Here is a 22,572-nt window from a genome sequence, read left to right on the forward strand (position 1 = left end):
TCCCCAGAATGCATGCGCCACATAGCCGATCCAGCAGATCTCTCCTTCACCTTCTTGCGGTGCTGTGTCTGATATCACAAAAGTCGGGGAGTCAATCGGCTTCAAACCAAGGATTCATGATGAGTAATCATGGGTGTCGGAACCGTGTTTTAACTCCCAATTTCATGGGCCGCTACGGAGTACAGTATGTGTTTTAGTGCACCGCACCGCAAAGCGGTCTTCCCGGTTCCTTGGACGATTCACCGCCGGAAAATTGCGAACACCTCTGTACCCATCAATAGTGGGCTCCTCGATTAGTCGAAGAAAAGCATTGGACAGCCAACCTTGTCATCTGCTACCTCGACGTTTGGTAGCTGAAGCCCTGCAGGCGCCTTGCTTTTTTTAACCCTCCACTGACGGTGTCACTGCACCATCTCAAGCCCACGATCTACGTCTGTTGCTACGCACACGGCGCACTCACTTCCTCGGCTTAACGACATCCCGGTTGCCTACTTGGCTGCTCCCGTTCGTCCACCAGAGCCAGATAGCTGGTCTCGTTTTGAAAATGCAACTATTTCTGCCGGTTTACCCAACCAGTCGCATTCCGGCAATGATGCCTTGGGAGGCAACAGCAAGTAGAGACAACCATCTGCCGAAGTCCTGTCACCAGCACATTTGCAGATTTGCGCCGAGGCAACCTGCAAGAGCCTTAGCTGTTGTGTCCAAGTAAATGCGAGGCGACGCTCTTGATCTAAAGTATGATACCCGTGATGGGGTATCAGAGACACCCGACGGAAGTGGCTGTCTCCCTCAGAAGCATCTCTCGGGCACCCCACGCAAACAGTGTGAGCCAGTGGACTATTGATCCTTGACCCACTCCAACGTCTACGTCTACATCTTCAAGCCTTCCTGTTCCGAGATCAAGATCTATCGCTAGATCAGCAATACTAGTTGATTCGCCATGTCGGGACAGTCCAAGGACTGGTAGCAAAGACCCACAGACACCACAGACAGGCATCATCACGGGACCAGTGCCACTGCAGCCATGCGCGCCGCTTAGCACCGAGGGGTGGGTTGCTGATTAATACCCTTTGGCTGCGACCTCCTGGCACTTCGGTCCAGACCTAGGTATCGAAGCATGCGAGCCAAGTTGCGCATTATCAGACCGCTACTGTCTGCGGGACCCCTGGTTGACACAAGACCCAACAGGAGGGACCAGTTGCAGAAACCAACTGCTGACGGCTCGGACAATTTAGCCCCATGACGAAAAAAGAAACCTCAACCTTGATTCAGAGCGATGATGGTACTGCAACTGCCGAGGTCTCGTCGAAGGTCCGAAAACATTCTGGCTGCAACTTCCACTCCCTGGCGTACTTTTCTTGCGTCATGCGGGTTTACCCCTGAATGTCTCTTTTGACCCTCTTTTAAATCTGGAACTTACAAGGCAGTCACCCAAGATGTGATGGACGCGGTCGAATCAAGCCGCTCGGCCAAACATGCCCGGGGAGCTCGATCACGATCCTGGGCTCGTGATACAACTAGAATGTTGGGAGGACCGCGCCTAGGGGGCTCAGATATCACGGTGGGTGGGCAAGACAATGCACTCCATTCAATCTGCCTGATGACGCAGAAATGACTAGAGGATTACAGCAGGTTTGTGGATATCTCTCATGGGTGAGTCGAGTCCATTTGTTTGCTGACAATGCGCCCGAATGCCCTATCTTGGCTCAAGTTGACTGACTATCGTTGTCCGGGGCGGGAAGGCCTATTTTCTTTTTCGAGGTCAGCTTCTGGCCCCCGGCGAAGACATGACGGACTTCTCCACCGGTAGTGGACGCGTTCCCGGTTGTGCCGCAAGACTACCTCTCCGCATCTGACAGGAGATTCGACATGATGGACGATCCATGCACCGCCGAGGTCAATGATGATGTACAAGGTACAAGGGTGGTGGACGATGCATCTTGGCAACTGACAGGGCAAACCCTTGTCCTCCAAACACAGAGTTCAACACGCGTCTGCCACACCTGCACCCTGCAGGCTGGTCGCATCTAGCCGCGGCGACTATCGATCTCAACACCCCGCGCCACGCCCAATTACGGAGCCGGCCTGCATTGATCAGGGGTGTTCTCCGGTCTCCGCGGCTCCTAGCCTCAGCCAGGAACTTTGCTCTGGAGCATCACTTAACACGTACTGTACAGCTGCGATAACCCACAGCCTGCTGCTGTTGTGAGTACAGAATGCCACCCCGTCGCTGAAAGACAACCCACACGGCGATCGTCTAGACTTGGTCCCAGCGAGGCATTTTGATGAGGTTGCAAGGAGCCAAGGACATGCGCCGCCTTGCTACCTGGGCTTGTTCCTTTTGTTTCCCTAGCTTCACAATCTCCTATCCGAACCATTGTAATCCATGACCAGAGAGATATGCCGAACCGATCCATGGAGCAGATACCGACTCTCTCGGGTGAGATCTCATACGGCCCAGCATTTCCTATAGTACCTCTATGAAACAGTTTCATCAAGACATACATTGGGAGCTAGACGAACAGGATGTCGTCAACCGCCCTCCGCCACTTGGGACATCTACCGAAAAGCCGAGACCAGTAGGAGAGGAATAGGCGCAGGGGTCGAGATCAGCGCCCGTTGAAGACGAGCCGCGGCGGGAATCCCACAACGGCGTGTACGCAGCATGCCCGGGTGAACCAAGCTTCTTGGTGCTCCCTACCGCTGCATATGCTTTCGAGGTTAGAAGAGGCGAGGCCTGGACTACAGTATTATTGGGACCAGGGCCAGAACGACCGCATCTTATTGATGCCCCCTGGACAAAAAGCCTTGAACTAAAAAGCAACTTGGACGTCATGGGTGAAAATGGCGACTTGCTGCTGGTCGACTCATCCACTCACTCTCCAGGACAACTCGGTCGACCTCGGTGGTGTGTTGATAGATGACAGAATGCATGGCAGAGGATCGGGATTCCCGCTCCTGCTCGGCCCGCTGTGCGTGCGCAATGGCTGGCTGGAACCGTCCTACTGGAAGCAACCAGGCTGCGAATGGGCATCTGGCCGTGGATCATGCACGCAATGTAATCCTGCAGCGGGTCATCAGAAGACATGCAAGCCACTCAAGACTGGTTCTGATCCTATCAGCGAGCCATCTGGTAGTCTGGTTCACTCCTGTCTGTGATATCTGAAAGTCGGTGGAGGGTTCCCCTCGACCAGGCGGCTAGCAGATGAGATGAGGACTCTGAGGACACTCCGGGGGCGAAAAACATCAATCAGATTCACTATTCATGGGTATCTCTGAACTCCTGTCTAATTCTAATGCCGGATTCCCCCGCCCCAAATCAATTTTCGGATGCAACTGCCCGTCATTCTGTTTCCACCACCTGCGCGTGTATTGGACGCTGAAGATGAAAGGACCCTAAGAACACCGCTATTTTCAACAGGACCGAAAGTCAAAAGGCAATTAAAGGCACATGCGCAAAGGACACCGTTGGGATCCCACCAGTTTAGGTTGGATGATCAAGTGGCAAGTAGGACGTCAGGGATGAGGATCGACAATATCCCTCACAGCGGGCCTCGGAAACTGCTCTGCGAACGAAATGCAAGAAGACGACATCAGTGAGTCGGTCTAGCGCATGAGGATCTACCAAGGGCAGGTTCCATATGCCGGGACGCAGATCGACTCGGTGAAGTGCTTTCATCCGACAAAGGTCTTGTCAATCTTGACGAACAGCTTCCCACCGGGCACCGCGTGACACGTCGAGTCCATAAGGCGGATCAATCGATAGCCTGGGCGCAGGCGGTCTAGACGAATGCAAGCCCAAGCAAGAAGTGGCGAGCTGCCAAGCTTGGAAGAGTCGTCCTCGATCTTAAACCTAAAAAGCAGGCGACGTTAGCATGATGCAAGCAAAAGGCCCTGTGCAGCTAACGTGCGTGTATATCTTCAACTGCAACCAATAACTACAACACATCTGTTGAGATGGCGTCAAGGAGCTATGGGAACAGATGTGACACTGGCCAGAGGGGAAAGACAACAGCTCGGTGTCTGTAGACCTGGAGCACCGACTACCGCGTTTCGAGTTAGGCCCGTCTCATTGAACAATGCAGCTCAGATCCTCACTCAAGGACACGGGGACCGGTATCCCCGCAGCGGCTTGTGTCTCTGACAACTCACTCCCCGAAGTTTCGGTCAAACGACGGCGGGCCGCCGCTTCTGCATGGTGGCTTACGCTCCCGTGATGCAGGCTGCCCGGCCCTGTGAGACCAACGGCGGTGTATCGACGGAATAGCTCGGAGGGGGGACGGCAGATGGAAGACAACGGACGGACATGGCACAGCGCCGTGCAGCGGGAAAGAAATTGGCAACTCACCTGACAAAACTGAGCTCCTCCACCACTCTTGGTGTGTTGAGAAACTCGAGCGTCGAGCCGCTGGGGCCGAAGTCGGGATGATCCGTCTTGCTGGACCTCGTCCTGCCCTTGTAGTTGTACTCCTGCATCTGCCCATCTCGTTCAACATCGTCTGGCTTGTCGACGTGCAGTTCCACCTTGATGAGCGGGCGGATGGTGCTGGCGGAACGATTATGGTCCGCAGCATCACCGGCCTGGACGGGAATGCGTTGGCCAGCAAAGACAGTGATCCTCAGGTTCATCGTGCGACCAGGAGTGGCCTCGCTCTGGGTCTCTGCAGACTTGTTGGAGCTCTGGTAGCCCTCAGGCTTCAGAACCCAACCCTTCTCGTCGGCAAACATGCCCTCATTGAGCATCATGCCCTCGTCCAAGTTCTGCCAGTTCATAGCCACCATCTGAACACCGCCACGCCAGAAACGACTTGGGTCTGGGTTGGAGCTATCAATCCTCCGTCCTGCAGGAAAGGCACGCATGAAGTAACCCTTGTTATGGGTGAACATGTCACGATGTTGCTTCTGATGAAGCTCGAGGATGCGGTTCTCACTAATGGAGAAGATGTGAGGGGGAATCTTGGCCTCCTTGGTTGCGAGACTCTTGTAGTGCTGACTTCGTGTGTAGACTGCCAGGCTTCCGAGGCTCTCACAGATGGCCACCTTAGAGCTCTTGGGCTGCGGAGGAGCGCTGCTGCTTGTGCTCAGGAGAAAGGCGCCCGATCCTTGGGATGCCTCCTCGTCTTCAGATCCCGAGGCATCTTCGTCGTTCGCGCAGATGGCAGGTAAGTCTATGGTGCTGGGTGGGACGACAATCTTCGCTGGGGCCTTTTTGACCTTGACGAGGATCTTGTTGCGCAGCTCGCTCAGCTTGGGAAGTTGAAACCTGGGGTCACAGCCTTCGAATGGCTTGTCCACAAGCATCTCTCCCCATTCCTCCTTCATGATGAGAACCATGAGCTCCTGCTGGTCTGGATCGGCATGTACCTCAAGACTGACGATGATGGGCAGGTCATTGTCAACAAAAGCAACCTCGCGTACAGCCTTGCACACCTCTCGAAAGCCGCAAGGGGTGGTGAGAGTCCATCCGTGCGTCACGATGGGCTCGCTCTTAGGAAACGACTGTCGAGTCCGCGCGGGCTTTGAAACATCAAGGCGATCTCCAGACTCGCGTGTCTCCAACGGCAACTGGTGGGTACTTGAGCGCGGGGAGGGTTCCGTCTCCCGTCGACTGCTGGCGCTGGCACTACGAGATCGATTGCCCGACCAGTCCTCGATGGCCTCTCGCACTGTCGTGGCGGCGTTGGGCAATGATTCACCTGACAGACCGCGCTTGTGGTCCGCCTTAGGGGACCTGGATCTGCTCGTCGAAACAACGGCATCCCCGTTCCACACGTCGATTTCGATACAACGGCAACCTCGTAGAAGGACCTGCAGGATTTCCAGTCAGTAAAGGCTGATCATATGTGTGAAGATGCGAGTGGAGATGTGTGGTATCCAACATACGTTTCTGTATGCTTCCGGTGAGCTTCTCGAGGCCAGTTGATTCCCGACCAAGTAGGTATTGTGACTGCTGTTGATGAAGTAGTTGGTGAGAGGCTTGGACAGATCCTTCTCTGGCAAGGGCGCGATAGCCTCTGAAGACCATGTGTGCCATATGTAGAGGAACTCGCCCAGAGCGTAATTGTCCTTGCTCAGGTCCACCTTGGTCTCTCCTTGAACATTTTGTAGAAACTCGGCGAACTTGGCTCGGGTCAGGAGAGCATCTGCGCCGCGCAATTCGTCGAAGATACGGCTGAGGGCTTCATGCATGGCAACGCTGAGGTGAAATTCAGGATTGGGACCGGCTGGTTGGGCGGAACTCCTACTGGAGCATTCATCGGTCGCGGGAGCTTTCGGCTTCTGTTGCGGTTGCGGTTGCTTCTGCCAGCCGTGTGCCTGGCGCGGGGACGCGACGGTGGTTATTCCGATCAGATTCGCCAGGTCGCCAAGGGAGTGGATGTTGTTGCCAAATATTGACATTGTCGGCGTGCGCTGGGGCTTCTCGCGCCTAGACCGGCGACGGCTCGGCTACAAAGGTCAGCGATTGACTCGATTGAGCTGGACAAGCTAGATGAGAGGTGAGTCACGTACAAAGAGCCCGCAGAAGCGCGACATGGTTGCGAGCTGCGGTGTTCAAGAAGACCTTGAAACCTTGAGTTCAGCTGGCGATGTCGGGGCCGGACGAGCATCAGACGGCGGGGATCATTGGCGCAGATGGGTTCCCCGTCGGTCGGCCAGTTATGGGAGGAACAAGTGCGCAATTAATTGATTATGAAGTCTGGAGAGTCTGAACAAGTCTCGAGTCTCCAGACGGTTGTGACGATGTTGGAGGGAAGGGATATCAAGAGAAAGGGCGAGTCAGGGCGAGAGAGAGGATCCATGATCAACAACCACCAGCCCATGGATGTCAGCACGCCAGTGTGATAGGCGGCACCGACTGGAGAGACACAGAGAAACGGACCCGGGAAAAAAGGAAGCGACCCAGACGGACGTGGCCGTAGCCTCGCCTGGGTCAAGAGCCAACCCAACACGGCCAATGGCCCGCCACTAGCGCCCTGCACCCAGCACAGCCCTAGGATGGAGACAGAGGCCGAGGCCCTGTAGGGCCACCCGGGGATGGGGGATGGAGGCTTGGTTCCGCTGGGGAGAGGCCATGATTGGAGAACACATCTGCCAGGGGAGCAGAAGGGGTCTGCTCGTTTGCTGGAATGGTCCCCGTGAAACGGGGGCGATCATGGCGATGCCCTGTCGGTTATTGATGACTGCTTCTTTGTTGCGTGTTTGCTACATGAGGGAGCAGCAGCAGAGACGAGAGCGGTCTGGTGGAATGGGGGCTGTGTCATGCTGTGTCGCTGTCTTGGGCTTCAGGTACGTAGGTACCCTTTTCAATGCCGTCATGCGTACATGTCGATTATTGTCTGACAACGATGGCCAAGTATAGCACACTGTCGATGATACAGTCTAGATAACCTGGAGTTGATGAAAGATTTTCCATTCATGCCAACGCCCAGATCAAAAACGGGCCCGAGTCCGCCTCTACTGGACGACCAACTCGGCACGGGGCGAGTGGGGCGGGGCGGGGCGCAGCCGGCCGAGGCTCCGGAACAGCATCGGTGAGGTCATAGCTTAATCACCACCCAATATCAGCGTCACCGTTGATTGTTGAATGTGCAAACAGGCTGCTGACAAGTGACAAGATAGCACAGCCTTGCGGGCCTGGGCCTCAATCTCAGACAACACACAAACATTTCATCCCAAATAGTCTCCAGGAACAGTCTTCGCCCTGCCCACAAGTGTCGTACAACAAATCGGCTGCTGATCATACGGTCCACCAGAGCAAACAAGAGCCATCATGAGCTTCAGGAACGACTCTGAAGAGCAGGTACGAGCATGGGGGTTTGACCGTGTCTTCACCTGGAGCGACTCTCCGTACGTCTCTGCTGATGCCCCGCCCAATTCACTGTGCCCTGCGGAGTATTCGCCTTCGCATTGAACTGCCGTGGCTGCAGACATCGTCAAGGCCGACGCTCTAACATGTGGCTGCAGAAACACCCACTATCCGCCGCACTCGCATGCTGCGCTGACGACCCACTTGATCGTCGAAGGTGAATTGACTTTGTGGTACCCACGCGAGGAGAATTCGCAGAAGCAGACGTACGGAGTTGGCTCACGTATAGACGTTGAGGCCGGCAGAGTTCACGAAGTCATTGTTGGGAAGGCCGGCTGCACAATGGTCATTGGTGAATGAGTAAACGCGGGAGCTCTTGTGGAGTTGGCATGTTTGCAATCCCGTTTTCAGTCTCCGTCATTACAGAACTTGTCGAATGCAGTAAGACGTGTGCAGTAATGAAATAGCATGTTCCGAGTGCCAGGTTTGGTCTAGGTGCAAAAAATATCGCCGTGGGTGTACTGTAGAGTTTACCCAACGACTTGAATGCTCGTATCGTGTTGTTCAAGAACAAAAAAAAGAGTGGACAATGGTGGATTCTAACCACCGAAGTTGGACGAACAGGGAATCGAACCCTGGACCACTCCCAGAGGCGAGGATCTTTGAAAGAAACTTGCTAAGGGAGTATTATACCACTAAACCATTCGCCCGGAGAGAAGTGCGGTACATGATGGGATCTAACCACCACGGCTGGACGAACAGGGAATCGAACCCTGGACCACTCCCAGATGTCGTGGAACGATCATGCTAAGGGAGTATTATACCACTAAACCATTCGCCCGGTTCTTGTTGTGTTTCCGGACGAAAACGCGGCATATTCGCGCGTGGCGTGGTGGACCCTGACGATGTGGAACAGACACGGAGGTTGGAGACAAAGGTGGGCCGTGGCGCCAAGCGGTTCGACCGGTGCAGGGTAACTTTGATAAAGACGACGGAATGACTGCATATTCGTTGTGAGAAGACCAGCTGAGGTACAATTGGGAGTATGTTGGATAAACAAACCCGTCGTGGTGTGTTGAGGGGAAGAAGCCGCAAGAAGGCGCGCTGGTGGTGCAGAAGTCTCAGCCAAGTACGGACGTTGTAGCTGATTTTCCATGTGAAGATGCAAACAATTCGTAAGCTCAGTATCGGGCTGAGAAGTTGACGAGTTCCCTGTCCTGGCGTCATGGCCAATCATGGAGCTAAACTTTGTCATGTCTTGACCGGCGAGAACTCTTACATGACGATCCCGGAGAATTTGATGTGACGGACCTGCAAATCCCGATCCTGTACCGTGATGGAAGTCATGTCCTGTGTTCCGGTCCGATATTGGTCCAACGCTGGCCGGGAACGGCATCTCGAGATCCATGTCGAGAAACAGCATCACCGATCCCGGCAGAACATCCAAAGAGCCCTGGCTTCAGGACAGTATCGAGTGCCACCCTGGCTGACAGGAAAACAGCCATGGTAAATGCCATGATGGAAGGATGCCATGATCAAGCCCGCATCTCCAGCTCCGGCGCCTGAACCCTGTCGATGGGTCCATATCTCCGCTCGACTTGAACCTAGACAAGAGTTTCCCCACACTTGGAGTCTCATTTCGTGTAACGTCATCCAGCACATCGAAATCACGAGAGGTTGGGCCAATTGCTCTCATCAATGCTGCTTTTGGTGTTGATGAGGCCGCAGTAGGTGATCTGATTTGCCTTCGATAGCGGACGGCTGGTATCGCGTAGAGAATGATCAGCGTAGTCCAGAACCAAAACTTCCGAACAGCCGTGGAGCCGAGATAGAAACCAACACAAAGCCGCCCGCATTAGCATTTTCGGTTCGGTCTCCGAAGTTGTCTCCTAGCAGTGGTAGTCTTTCCTCACGGAGGGAGGCGGAAACATCGGGCAGCCTTGTGCTTGTGATAAGCGGTGCACCCAGAAATGTGCATACGAGAAATTGTGCTTCAAAGGCACAGAGGCTGGCTGGACTTGTGCCGGCATGCTCGGCGACCAACAAGGGAAGTCAACGGAGACGGCGAGGGCGTGGCTTAACACGCCGATAAACAATGGCATGTCAGAGTGCAATCATTGCAACGGTGAGCAGGTTTTTTCCGAAGTAGCAAGAAGCCTTCCAAGGCAAATGCAGCAGATTTTGACTGCCAACTCGCATCGCCATGGACAAGCGGGCGGTATCGGCTCCTGGTCTGGCTGCTCGTATGTTGGCCTGGGTTAGGCCCATCTGAAACGCTCTGCTACATTGTTTATAGTAGACCAGGCGTGCAAGGTGGTGGGTGCGCGGGTGGAGCACTGTTGGACGTGGGAGATGACGGCATGGAGCGATCATGATGCATCCGTATCGTATCGGTCTACTGATACAACAGGTGGATTTCCGGTCCCGATCATACAGCATTCATCGTATCGACCAAATGTGCTCGGACGGCTTGCGCGTTTCGTTTCCTTCTGACAGACAAGCTGCCATGCTCTGCGACGCTGTAAGCTCAGCCCAAGCTGCATTCATGGTGGGACAGCATCATGTCAGCCCGGGTCGGGTGGATGGCCTCGATCAAGTCCGGCGGGGGAGATGCGAGACGGGAACGAGTCGAGCAAGACAGAAGAAGCCAGCGGAGCAACTGAACTCTCGAGGCTTCCGAGGTTGGGAGAGAAAGACCGGGATGGGCCCGCCAGCGGGAATACCCTGTAATAATAACAATAACAAAGCAAACGAGAGCAACGCAACACCGCTGTGCAATGGCGGTGCGGTGCGGTGCGGCGCGGCGCTGCCCGGATGGATAGACTAGAATGCGAGAAACCAGAGATGGCGATGAACACGGGGTGAAAGGCATAATTTCGCGTGTGATGATGATGCGTAAATCCAAAACCGGATTGAGTTGGGTCTGACATTCCATCGGGTGAGGTGAAAGTGGGAAGAAGAGCAGCGAGTGGCCCCAGCACGAGGGTGGAGGTTAGGTGAGGATCCAATGGTTCGTCCACAGCCATCAGGTACTCCAGACGCCCACTGGAGCTCTAGCTGGAGTCCGCTGAGCCCGCTGCAAGCCGGGTGCTGCAGTGTGTGCTGCGGCTCAGAACTCTACCTCCAGTAGTTGGATGCTTAGTAGCTCTGGGAGCTCCGAACATATGCATGTCCATAGCTGGAGCTTCATATCGTGGTCAGCTTGGTGTTTCCCTGATTTTTGGTGTGTGAGCCCCTGGGACGAGGCAACCTACCCCTTCTCGTCTAGCTCCCCCATGCCTTTTGCAACCTTGGCGCCGCAGATGGCCATTTTCCGAGTCGTGGCGGGCGGCTGACGAAACGTGAAGCTTTGGTGCAATCGTATTGGGATCGGAAGCATCGAGCCTAGTCGAGGTACCTATCTGCTAGCTGCCTTAGCTCTCCCCCTCCCCTAGCTAGGTAGGTGGTAGGAAGGTGGGTTCTCCTCTCCTCTCCTCACCTCCATCATATCATGATTGCGTTCAGATCCGCAGCCCAGCCCATCCCAGTCCAGCCCAGCTCCAAGCCGTGCCGGGCGGTTGAGAAACTCTGTCTTCGTCTATTCCGGACGCAGATAGACGCGGACACGGACACACGTGCGATTGCCTCTCATCGTCTCCTCCGAACATCGCTCGTCTACCTCTATGCTACACCATCCATACTATACTTCCTACCGACGCGACAAAATCTTGGCCCGACATGGAAGATACGGCGGCCTTCTCGGTTGTGGCTGGACTGGGTTCCTCCTCTTGTTCGATCCGTCCAGGATTTGGACATGATCCCCTGGTCTCACCCCTCACACTCACACCTCACCACCAGGGTTCCTATGGACTCATGCTTGTCCGGGAGTTCCCCTCCTGCGACCTTGATCCGTCGCCAGAGGCTCATGGATCTTTAAACTCCGGCTCCACCTCCTCCAACCTCCTCTCCCAATCTCTCATATCTCCTCATCTTCTGCTCCTCTGCTTTGAGGCTCTTCCCTCGTTTCTTTCTTCTAACCCACAGCCTCAGCCTCTCCCTGTCACTCCCACTTTCGTTTATCCGGATTGATTGCCCTCTTCCTTGCAGGTTCCATCCATCGCGTCGCCCAGGGAGCGAAGCAGATCGCGAGAGAATACACCTTGTTTGGCGGCATGGAGGCGTTTATGTGCCAGTGAACGGTCGTCTTACTCGTTGAGGGAGCCTCACACGCTCCCGCTCCGAGCCCTCCAGCCCTTTGCTGCTGCTCCTCTTTCAGTCAGGTAGCTCCCACGAGACGAGCTCAGGACCTGAGGCAGGCCAGCTCAATGGGCAATACCCAATCGGCCGAAGCCCCTCGCAGGCATCGGAAGCTATCCAAGCCACCAGTCTGCACCTATACATCGGCAGCTGGTCTGCCATACGATGCTACTGCTGTGACACCCCATCATGAGCACTTCTCCAACTCGTATCTTGTCGGTTCGCTGCCACCGCCTCCCAAACAGGCATCCTCGACGAGAGTGGCGCCTGCTGGGATCGGTATAGCCGTGCCAGTCGATGATGTCCCAAGTCCCTTGTCGTCTCCGACGTGCAGAGATGCTCGACGAGATTCAATGCCGCGCAATGGCGTCCTACGTTCACAGTCAGTCCAGTCAGAGCAGCCTCCGAGGATGCCAAGCTCGGTCAACCGCTCCAGGGCCAGCTCCATTGCCCACGACGGAACCCATTGCTCCCTGACGCGCGCCGAAAGGTTTGTGTAACGACGCCCGTTCGTATCGATAAATAGAGCTGATTCCCTTGAGTAGCATGCCAATGACTGCCCTGCGTGGCTCTGCCAGCTACGACACGAGAAGCCCCGAGGGCAGACAGCTACAGCTACTCAACGCCAAAAAGCTCCCAAGCGAACCCATCATCACATTCGAGAGCCTTTCTGAGATCAGCCAGGATGTGACAGATGACACCAACAACGGTAACCAATCTGCAGGCACGCCCATCAGCAGAACTAATTCGGACGTCTCCCTGTACATGCCAATGCGTCGGCGCTCGGCCATTCAGAAGCCAGGCGTAGCAACCAGAGCTCACCATTCCAACCACCCAATCTCGGCCAAGTCGAGCTTCCGCAATAGTCATCCACCATCCCCCAGTCAGACGCGTCACAACTCAATTGAGTCGGACCTGGTTCGGCGCATGTCCCTACCTTCAATCCCATCCAGGACGCAATCTCCAGAGCGAGTCACGACCCCAACCGAGGCAGACTACCGACAGCTGGGTGGCATGAAATTTGGGTCCCTGCGTATCACAAATGGAGCGCCAGTGGCTACTCCTGTGCCTGAGGATGACGTCAAGGTCCAAGGGGTCTCTGAGTCGGCGTGGGTGTCTCCCCGCGAGGGCTACTTTGATGATGTGGTCGACCCTTCAACCTTGGCGAAGCCCAACGTGGCCGAGCCTAGCGAGCCTGTCACGTCTGGGCAGCCCGTCACTGCCGCCCGAGGCTCTGTTGCCGAGCAATTGAGCGGCCCAGCAGAGCCTAGAACATGCGGCAGCGAGATGTCTGAGAAGGGGAATGCTGATTCATTCCCCGTTGCCGAGGTGCTGGATGTGAGGGAAGATCCAAATGCGAAGCCCAGCCCGGAAAAAATCCAACAGGAGCTCGAGAACAACATGTTTAAAGGACTGATCAGGACTGACAGTGGCTTCATCCCATGTCCTTCGTTTGAGAGCACTCGCCCGGCCGCCTCCAAGGTCGACAGCGGCTACAGCTCCAATGTTTCTCTTAGATCACTACCCAGCTTGAGATCCGCTGCAACGGAGAGAAGCACCATGACCTCTGACAGGCTCGACTCTGATGTCACGGGCATCAGCTCCCCGTCTGACTCCAACTCGACCCGTACGTCCTCTCTGGCGCCATCGCAGACGCACAATCGCCTCCCAATTCATCTCGAAGTCCCTCTACAGTCGACCGATGATGAGGCTTCTACTTGCCCAACCACTCCCACCAGTCCGACCAGCCAGACTACTCGCTCATTTTCGTCCTTTGCTCTGGGAAGCCGGAGACGCCTTTCTTCGCTGACATCGACCAAGAGTGATGTTCGCACATCGAAGTCCGGCCAAGAGGTCCCAGTCCCCATCATTATCACCGATGACCACGCCGAGACGCAGCTGTCCTCTCCAACCAGAAGCGATGATGCCACTGGACGCAAGCTATACCGGTTCCTGAGCGGCACTCGTAAGAAGGGGCCGCCCAAGGTCCGAAAGGTTCGGACAATCGAGAGAGAAGACCCGACCAATCCGCCTCCTGCTCAAGAACTGCGTGGGCTTGTTGCTGGGATCAAGTCTACGCCTCGGACCCCTGGTCTCCGGGGAGAGCCAAGCAAGGATACTCTGCAAACAATCCTTAGTGAGGGAAACCAGGACCCAAAGAATGGGATTGAACGTCAGAAGGATGCTGCGGGAGGCGCCAACCCGGAAACCCCCAGGAAGATTTCCAGGCGTCATTCATGGCGTAAGTCGTTTGCTCAAATGTTTGGCTCCCGAAGCCCAAGCGTCGCCACAGTTGCAGAGCATGAGGCCGAGACATCTCAGACAATCCAGCCGCGCCCAACAAGCGGTGTCGAGCGTCGTGCCACCCAGCCAAGCATCACTCGCAGCCCGCGCAACGTTGGTCCCCGTCAGGTGCCTAGGAAACACTCTAGCAGCTCCAGCAACTCAGGCTCCCCGACCAAGGCAAGCATGCCAAGGTCAGCATTGCGGGACAGGCGAGATAAGCCTGAGCTGGCTCACCTTCGAACAAACGTTTCAGCCCCCAATCTGTCAGAGACTCGTCGATCGCCTCACAGTCCTGCTCGTAGCGAGCTAAACAGTGCTCTTCGAACAAGGACCTCGCCGCCTGTGAGCATGCAGACTAGAAGCGGAAAGCCCTCTCGGGGCAAGGTGCAAGGTCATTCTAGATCAATGGCTCCATCTCACTCGCGCAACTCGTCCCATCCTACTTCTAGCCGAAGACTCTCGTTGCCACAAGACCTCAGTCGTTCCACACTCCAGAGCCGCCATTCCACGCAAGCGGCACAGGGTTATGCCGAGCCACGTAGTCCCAATTGGAGCAAAGCCATGGCCCTGGATGCTGGCCCTCAGCAAGTGCAGGCTGCTCAACAGCCACGAGTCTTGTCCTACTCCAGCACCGGTGTCCAGCAGTCAGTCGTGACCACTTCCCAAGTGAGGCAGCATCGACGAGCCTCGGCGCCACCTCAGGGATTCCAGGCTGCTAATGTGCCTCGCTCAAGAAGCCACTCCACCCTCTTGCAACAGCAGCAGCAGCAGCTTCAGATCCAGCAGCAACAACAGCAACAGTTTGAGATTCAGCAACGACATCAACAGCAGATCCAGCTCCAGCAGCATCAGCAGCAACTTCAAATTCAGCACCAGCAGCTTCAGCAACAGCAGATCCAGCAGCAACAACTCCAGCAACGAGTACGGCATCAGTCGCAGCCATCTCTGCAGGCATGGACGCCCGTCGAGGCATACAACCTCAACCAGCAGCTGCAGCAGAACTACATGTTACAAAACCCAGGTGTGGTTTACGGAACACCAAACATGATCCAGCAGCATCCCGACATCTACGTCACGAACCCCGTCCACCGTAGGGCAAGCTCTCAGGGGTCCGCTTACGGACAGAACCCGCCATTCCGGGTCCTCCACAGCTACAACTCGCCCGCGTATCGAGGCGCTCCCATCTGGGGTTGATAAGATGGGACAGTGTTTAACTATTCGCTCCCTTTTTCAAGTTTTTACACCCTTTAAGATACCACATGAAGCAAAGGGTCTTTTAGTTCGTTTTCGTTTGGCGTTTCTATAGGTAGCCTTTCCTCAGGGTGATGGAATTGGCCCACTGCGTCCACACGCATCAACTCGAGTTGTACACTTTCATTCCGGGAACTAGGGACTGTATTAGGGATTTGCATTTGGCATTTCGGGACTGTTTGAGACAACATCATCTGTGTTAGCTATTCCTTCTCTTAGTTGTCGGCCTGTTAACAGTCAACATTGCCGTCTTTTACTGGTTGCTCATACAGAAGAAAAGCGTGGTAGTGTAGCGGTCTGGCGAGTTTATCTAATGAACATGAAGCGGAGAGAATACGCCAGTCAGGTCTAGTCAATGAGAAGTCACGTTTGATGTTGTACAAGATGTTTGCTGCTCTATGTTGACGTCCAGGACCAAGTCTCTTCATTGCTAGAAGGTTCAGTGCATGTATGAAGGAAGCAATACTTGGTCGTGATGCAGATGCCAGACTCCATTTTTTTGGACCCACCTCGGACGATGGACATTCAATACTCGATGGCCGGCTGAAGAATATTAACTACCTGCTGTGACGAAATCTATTCAATAATGCATGACTTTAGCATATTAATTCATGTCATATGTCCTTTCTTGTATGGCTCAACAATAGCAATATTCAAGAGAGTTTAAGTCACTTGACCCTTTTGGTGAGTTGTCAAGGTGTGGCAAAAGGGGACTTGGCATTAGAACGGCTTGCGGGTAGTGACATGTCGATATGCATTAGAATCCAAGGAACGGGACGGGCAATAAGCGACCATGTATCCATAGTGGCCCCTTGGATGAATAATGTGAGTGTGAGCAAGAGAGAAAAATTAAGCAATCCTGGTGATGTCCGACAGCAGACACAGCCTCACTATAGATCGACAGAGGGTCCGGGTGACGTGACATGGACCCTCCTTTCGAGGCATGCAACCATGCGGCCGGTCTTGGACAACGCTTGAAGGAAGGGAATGACTGGATCACGGCAAACGTGAGAATATCATCCATCCACGTGAGGCATGCTGTAGGTCAAAGAAGCATGCTGTTACTGCTGCATGGGCCGAGTTTAGCGACGAGGCCAGTCAGTAAGGCCGGGACGAAACAATGTGGTTCAAAACCGCCCACCACAGGCATGCAGCAGAAACAGCCCGCGAGACGCGCAATCAGGGGGGTTACATAGTCTTCAGTGCATGCGGGCCAGAGACATCCATCAGAACAAGCTTTCCTCTGACAGATGCGCAGCATTCATTTGGCGCGCGGGAAGGGGGGAGATGGAGATGGAACAAGGTTGATTCTAAGCGAAGGGGGGCTATAAGATCATCTGTAAAGAGAGGTTATGACGACAATGAAGCGGGTGAGTTGACTTAGAAGAGATGGGAGATGGAGATTTGCCCTTTCATTCTCTGAGAGACGGGGCACGGCTTTGTTCCATGGATGTGGGATGTGGGTGTGATGCTATTTTAGGGGCATCCATCCCACGGACACCCAACCACCTGTTTTTTTTTTGGTTCTGGGGCATGGACATTTATTATCCGCCAAGAGACCACCAGGTGTTTTTTTGTTCTTGTGTTGTCGGTGTATTACTGTAATAGTTCAAGTAGGGCGAAACGAACCGCCAAAAGAGGCAGCCATCCAAGTTACGGCACATGAACATGCACAATTCGTGTGTCCTTGGACTAGTTGCTGATGACGACTCACCCACCAGGCATCCATCATTGGTCACTCCGTAGAGATTCAAAAAGCAAGAAAGGAAAAAGTCAAACCCACAAAAAGAAAGAGGGCACTTGTTCACCCACTAGGAAAATCCCCTCTATTCAACGCCAAGCCCGACTATGCCTGTCTCATGTCAGGGACAAAACGTTTGTGTACGTGCGTGCGTGCGCGTACGTAAAACCCTGCTGCGGCCGAGAGTTTGGGCCTTTGTTCAATGCGTTGTCAGAGACTTTGAAAGTCTGATGACTCTGGCAATCTCTTGCGGCCAATGAACTAGGGGCTCGCTGTGGCTTTTGACGTTGATGCTGTTGCGGGAAACCTGAAGCAGCTGGTCGACTACGACTGGACGCCCTCGATGGCTAAACCCTTCGGGGCCCGGGAGGCGGTCTCAGCGGCGCGGCCCAGGTCTCGATGGACGCGCCCCGGACAGAGACAGAGACAGAGACAGTGAGCCTCTGCTGCTGGAAGGGTCTTGGTGCTTATCCGGTCCCCTGCATGGTCCCGTCGAGTGCCACCTGGGCCCATCAGGTCCCCCGTGGATGGACGGGACTGCAAACACAGCACAGCCTCATCCACCAGATGGATTCCATCCATGTCGAACCCCCGTCACGCTTGTCGCCGGAATACGAGAAGTGAACTCTCACCATTTTCTCACCCAACTTTTCTTTCCGCTTCTTCCTTTTCCTCTTCTTCACACCCATTTCGACCCTTGTTCCTTTAAAAGTCTCTCGCTACTTCATCGCCCACTTCCCGCCTCTCGTGACTCTTTTCTTCAATCAATACTCTCGCTTACCGCAACCTCTTTTTTATTTATTTTTTCTTCCCACCATCGTTTTAATATCCATCACACTAGGTCTGCTATCGACCTCACTCTCGTTACCAGACGCCCAACGAACGTCACCTATAGCATCTCTCTTATACCGACCACACGCTCGCTCGCCACCCCGTAAACGATATCCTGTCCTGATATTACTGCAAAGTCATCGCCGACCCCGGTAGAAGGATTGTGTGTATCAGGTTTGGACCAGCAGGCAACCCGACGCTTTTACGCGTTTGACATCTTAGCTTGGCCTGCTGAGTGAGCACCATATCGAGTCGACAAGACAAGACAACCTTTTCAACCACCCAAACGGCATTGCCGTCTAATACTTCTCTTCATTCTTCACCTCACCAGTCAAAATGTACGCCACACGACTCTTCCAGCTACTCCTGGTAGCTCTCTCCGTCGTCTGTGTCGCCCAGGCAACATGGATCGATATGGACAAGGTTCACCAGAACGAACGCCGACTCGTTCGAAGACAAAGCCCTACCCAGGCGGCCGATCCCACTACCGCTGCCGAAGAGACCAAACCCTCTGACACCAAGGAGGAGGATTCCGCTGCTGCCTCCCCCACCGAGGACACCAACAAGGAGACCTCTGCAGCCGATACCGCCAAAGCCTCTGAGCCTACAAACGACTCGAAGCCGTCTGCCACCGAGGCCGATCCTGCACCTGAAACCTCCGCCGCTGAACCCGACCCGGAGACCAGCGCTGCTGCCGAGCCCACCAATAAGGCCACTTCCAAGACTGCCGAGAAGACTTCCGCCAAGCCTGCAGAGACCGCTGCGTCGTCAGCAGCAGATGACTCTGAGCCCACTACTTCTCCTGCTGCCAGCCAAGACAACAACTCTGCTCAGTCTACTCAGCAGGAAGCTCCTGCGACAACAACATCTTCCTCCAACAACAGCGGAAACAGTGACGACGACACGAGCAGCACTGACAGCAACGATGACACTCCCAGCAAGACTGCCGAGGAGAAGAACACCCGCACCACGGCTCAGCCTGTCACTTCCACTTTCATCGATGTTGTCACCAGGACCAACAGCGACGGAGACCTGGAGACCATGACCACAACCAGCGTGACGACCTCGACTCCCGGCCTTAGCGGGGACAGTAGCGACAGCTCTTCCGGCATGTCACCCAAGACCCGCAACACCGTCATCGGTGTCGTTGTCGGTATTGGTGGTGCTATTGTTGTCGGTGCTCTCGCTGTTGTTGCCTGGAGGATCTGGGGCCGCAAGAAGCACAATGATGAGGCCGATGGTCTTATGGACTTCAACGAGACCAACAACGGCAGCGGCCACGGAATCAACTCTACCAACGGTGCCTACCACGGCGTCGAGAAGACTGAGCCCGGCAGCATCGGCAGTGCTGGCGGTGCTGCTCCTGGGCGCTCTCCGTTCCAAGCCACCCTCGACAACTACCACCAGCCCACGCAAGTGAACGCCTCATCCAACTTCTGATCAGCATCCTGATTAGGATGAGATTCTGTTTTTCGCATCTTTACTACAAAAGCCATCATTTCATACCCATCCAATTTGATGGATATTTGCAAGAGGCAGGGGCGTTCCGGGCACGGTATGGCTTGATCATTGGGGACATAGAGGAGTTGGACGAATTTGATATCAATACGACATGAAAGTTAACGGCTGCAATCGACTGGAGCAGCATATATTTGTCTACCTCCCTGGCCAGTGAGGTCTCAGGACCATGGCCTTTGGGCCCCTTTTTAGTATTATGACTTGGTTTCTCGGACAGTGTTGGATTTTGTTTCCCCTCTGGACTATGACCTTGTCGCGACTATGATCGCATCTTACTTCTTGACATGAATTATTGGGCTCCTTGCTTAGCCGCCTGGCATCTTGAAGCGGGTGAACCTGTATCTAGAAACTCAAATAATAATAAGACCCCAAGCTCAGCTTGGTATGATTCGTCGGATTGCAGCTTATTCTTGTGGCTTGGAGTTTCACATCTAAATTAAGACGCGAGACTTGCTCTCTCCTCCAAGCAGTCCACATCAGCTTGGCGCCCTTGGAGGCTTGGTCGTCTCAGCCCCCCTGGTGATCCTGACGAGCTGAGTCTCAGCTGTATGAATTCTTCCCTGAGGCGAAGGGCTCCTGTCTGCAGCCACTTTTTTCATGAACCGCTGAAGATGGTGGTGTGCAAGCGAGATTCGAGGTAGGTTGGTCTTGTAAGCGCAGATAGCGCTGGATGTTGGGCAATCACCTTGAATATGTATCTCGATTTGGGGTGAGTGGTATGGGAGCTAGTTTAATTGTAGACCTTCAATTTTGTTGATGATCATGGTGTCTTATGCTCATCAAGCGTCCATTCGTTGGCGATTGGGATGTATGTAGTGGAAGACATGGCCTAACCTAGAGCATCACCACTTGTGAACCCAACCCTCTGGCACAAAGACATGACACACCACTCTCAACATACATGACAGGCTTTAGAAACCCAGAGCTTATGATAATTAAAGGACTGAGGGTAGGGGACAGCTGAACTTGCAGTCTGGCTCAGTCTAATTCGATGACATCAAAATCTGGAGCCTTCTAGACCCAAGACAACTTGAAGACTGAATTCCACGCATGGGCGGAATGTCTTAGACAGCGGACTGATGGAGATGCGAGTGAGCCCAGCAAGGCTCTAGCACCAAATGAACGGAGCAGATTCATACGAGATCGACCGCAGACACGCAAGCATTCTGCTCTGCCATCTCGGAGCACCCAGTGACGGCATGTATGATGCTCTACACCCCGCTCTCCCTGCCAATTGTGGACCTCCTCTGGAGCTCACGACAGCTCGGGCACGGCGCACGCGCACAAGGACAGTCCTTGCGTGGACTCGCCTCCTCCCGTCTCGTTGTCAAAAGCCGATGTTGTGCAGCAAGTGAAACTCGAGGTGGATGCAAAAAAGATCGAGGTAAAGGGTGTGCAACGAACAACATCGGTAGGCCGTCATCAGAGTTCCAAACCGGGGCGCAACGGACGGGAGCTACCGCAACCTTAGCCTAGCACGAACCCTACGGCCCTCCACTCAGTTGGAGCTCCCAAAGTCGGGCTGAACGTTCCTGAGTTGGCATTCGGGGACCGGGTCCACGTGAAGACGGAGCGGAGCGGAGGGGCCGGCATTAGCTTTACGGCCCCGTCCATCCAAGGTTCTCCGTAAAGGGGCAGAGGGGGGCATTTTGAGTTTCTGTGGATAGTGAAGGAAAAAAAAAAAAGGGTATCAACTTGAACAGACAAAAAAAAAAAACATATCGCGGTCATGGAGAAGGCTGTTTGGTGCCTCCAGGACGTGAACTGCATCCGCATCCTAGACTCCGGGGAAATGGCTCAGAATAGCATCCTGCAATTGGCCTATCCCAGCACCGGCCTGCAGGCATCTGCATCCCTCGAATGATGGGAGAGAGAGTTTGGTCGACTACAAAGGGCATAGGCGCCGGTAGACAAAAGAAAGCCACACATCGTTGATTGCAGACGGGGAAAACATGCATGGATGCCTCGACCTATGGGTTTCTGCATCTATCCTCCACCTCAAACGCAAACAAGGGAAAACTATCAAGGATGAAGAGGCGAGGAAGCATTGCTTGCTTAAAAGATAGACAGAAAAAAAAAAAAAAAAGAGGCCACGCTGTAGCAAATCGGAGAGCAATTAAACTGGCTCGTTCTTTTTTTTCTGCCTACCCTTTCTTGCCAGCGAAGCAAGCACTTGCTGGGTTCTAGCGTGGTGCGGGTCAAGTTTGAAGGGTCCAGAGACATGGCCACTGATTGGGAGTACTTTTCCTTCCGCGAGATGAATCACTGCGTCAAGGTACCATTCATCAAACAGCATGTGCCATCCTCCACCCTTCACCCCATCTCTCATCCAAGTCGACCCCTTGGCGAGATTACGTCGGGGCCAATGCGGTATCCTCGAGAGCGGGTCTCATTACAGCATGGACAGGAAGCTCGCTCCTTGGAACAAGCTATCAACTGCCAGTGGCACTGGAGGAGCACTCGCACTGCTTGCTGGCCGGCTGCCAGCTGTTCCAGTGGCCAACTGTTCACTGTCTCTGCCTTCTGTCTCCCCCCCTGACATCTGGTCCAATTGTCAGTCCTGGAACCACTGGTGACCAAACAAAACAAGCCCGCGGCTGTCTAGCCTCGAACCAAGACCGTGAGGTTCCATCCCGTCCACTGTCAAACGTCCCAACTGACCTAGGTTGGCTGGAGCTCTCTCTCATCTCATCTCATCCCATCCCATCCCTCGACTTGACGGACCCTAACCACGTCTTCATTTCTCCTTCTCCACGCCAACTTTTTATTCTTCCACTCTTCCTTTCTTCCTTCCTCCTCGCCTCTATCCCCCTGCCGCTCCGATCGACTCTGCCAACTTTGGAGAATACACCCGACTGATGTGTCCGGCCGCATCGTCACCCTGCCCAACTCATATTCTGGC

General features: G+C 54.4%; 3 protein-coding genes across 3 annotated transcripts; 2 read left to right on the top strand and 1 right to left on the bottom strand.

Moving 5' to 3' along the window:
- Nucleotides 1-3,675: 3,675 nt before the first annotated feature.
- Nucleotides 3,676-6,438, bottom strand: NECHADRAFT_36534 (uncharacterized protein; the record flags this gene model as incomplete). The annotated part of the gene is made up of 3 exons (XM_003053027.1): nt 3,676-3,853; nt 4,349-5,808; nt 5,884-6,438. Coding segments are annotated over 3 exons (2,193 nt in total), but the record flags the coding sequence as incomplete, so codon positions are not given.
- Nucleotides 6,439-12,111: 5,673 nt separating this feature from the next.
- Nucleotides 12,112-15,922, top strand: NECHADRAFT_59040 (uncharacterized protein; the record flags this gene model as incomplete). The annotated part of the gene is made up of 2 exons (XM_003052519.1): nt 12,112-12,533; nt 12,589-15,922. The coding sequence occupies 2 exons, from the start codon at nt 12,112-12,114 to the stop codon at nt 15,521-15,523; spliced, it is 3,357 nt and encodes a 1,118-aa protein (XP_003052565.1). The 3' UTR covers nt 15,524-15,922.
- A 2,094-nt stretch (nt 15,923-18,016) lies between these two features.
- NECHADRAFT_99605 (uncharacterized protein) lies at nt 18,017-20,071 on the top strand. The gene has a single exon (XM_003052520.1). The coding sequence runs from the start codon at nt 18,489-18,491 to the stop codon at nt 19,590-19,592; it is 1,104 nt and encodes a 367-aa protein (XP_003052566.1). The 5' UTR covers nt 18,017-18,488; the 3' UTR covers nt 19,593-20,071.
- Nucleotides 20,072-22,572: the final 2,501 nt, after the last annotated feature.

The sequence above is a fragment of the Fusarium vanettenii genome (genome assembly GCF_000151355.1).
Source record: "Fusarium vanettenii 77-13-4 chromosome 3 genomic scaffold NECHAsca_2_chr3_3_0, whole genome shotgun sequence".
NCBI classification, from domain to species: Eukaryota; Fungi; Ascomycota; class Sordariomycetes; order Hypocreales; family Nectriaceae; genus Fusarium; species Fusarium vanettenii.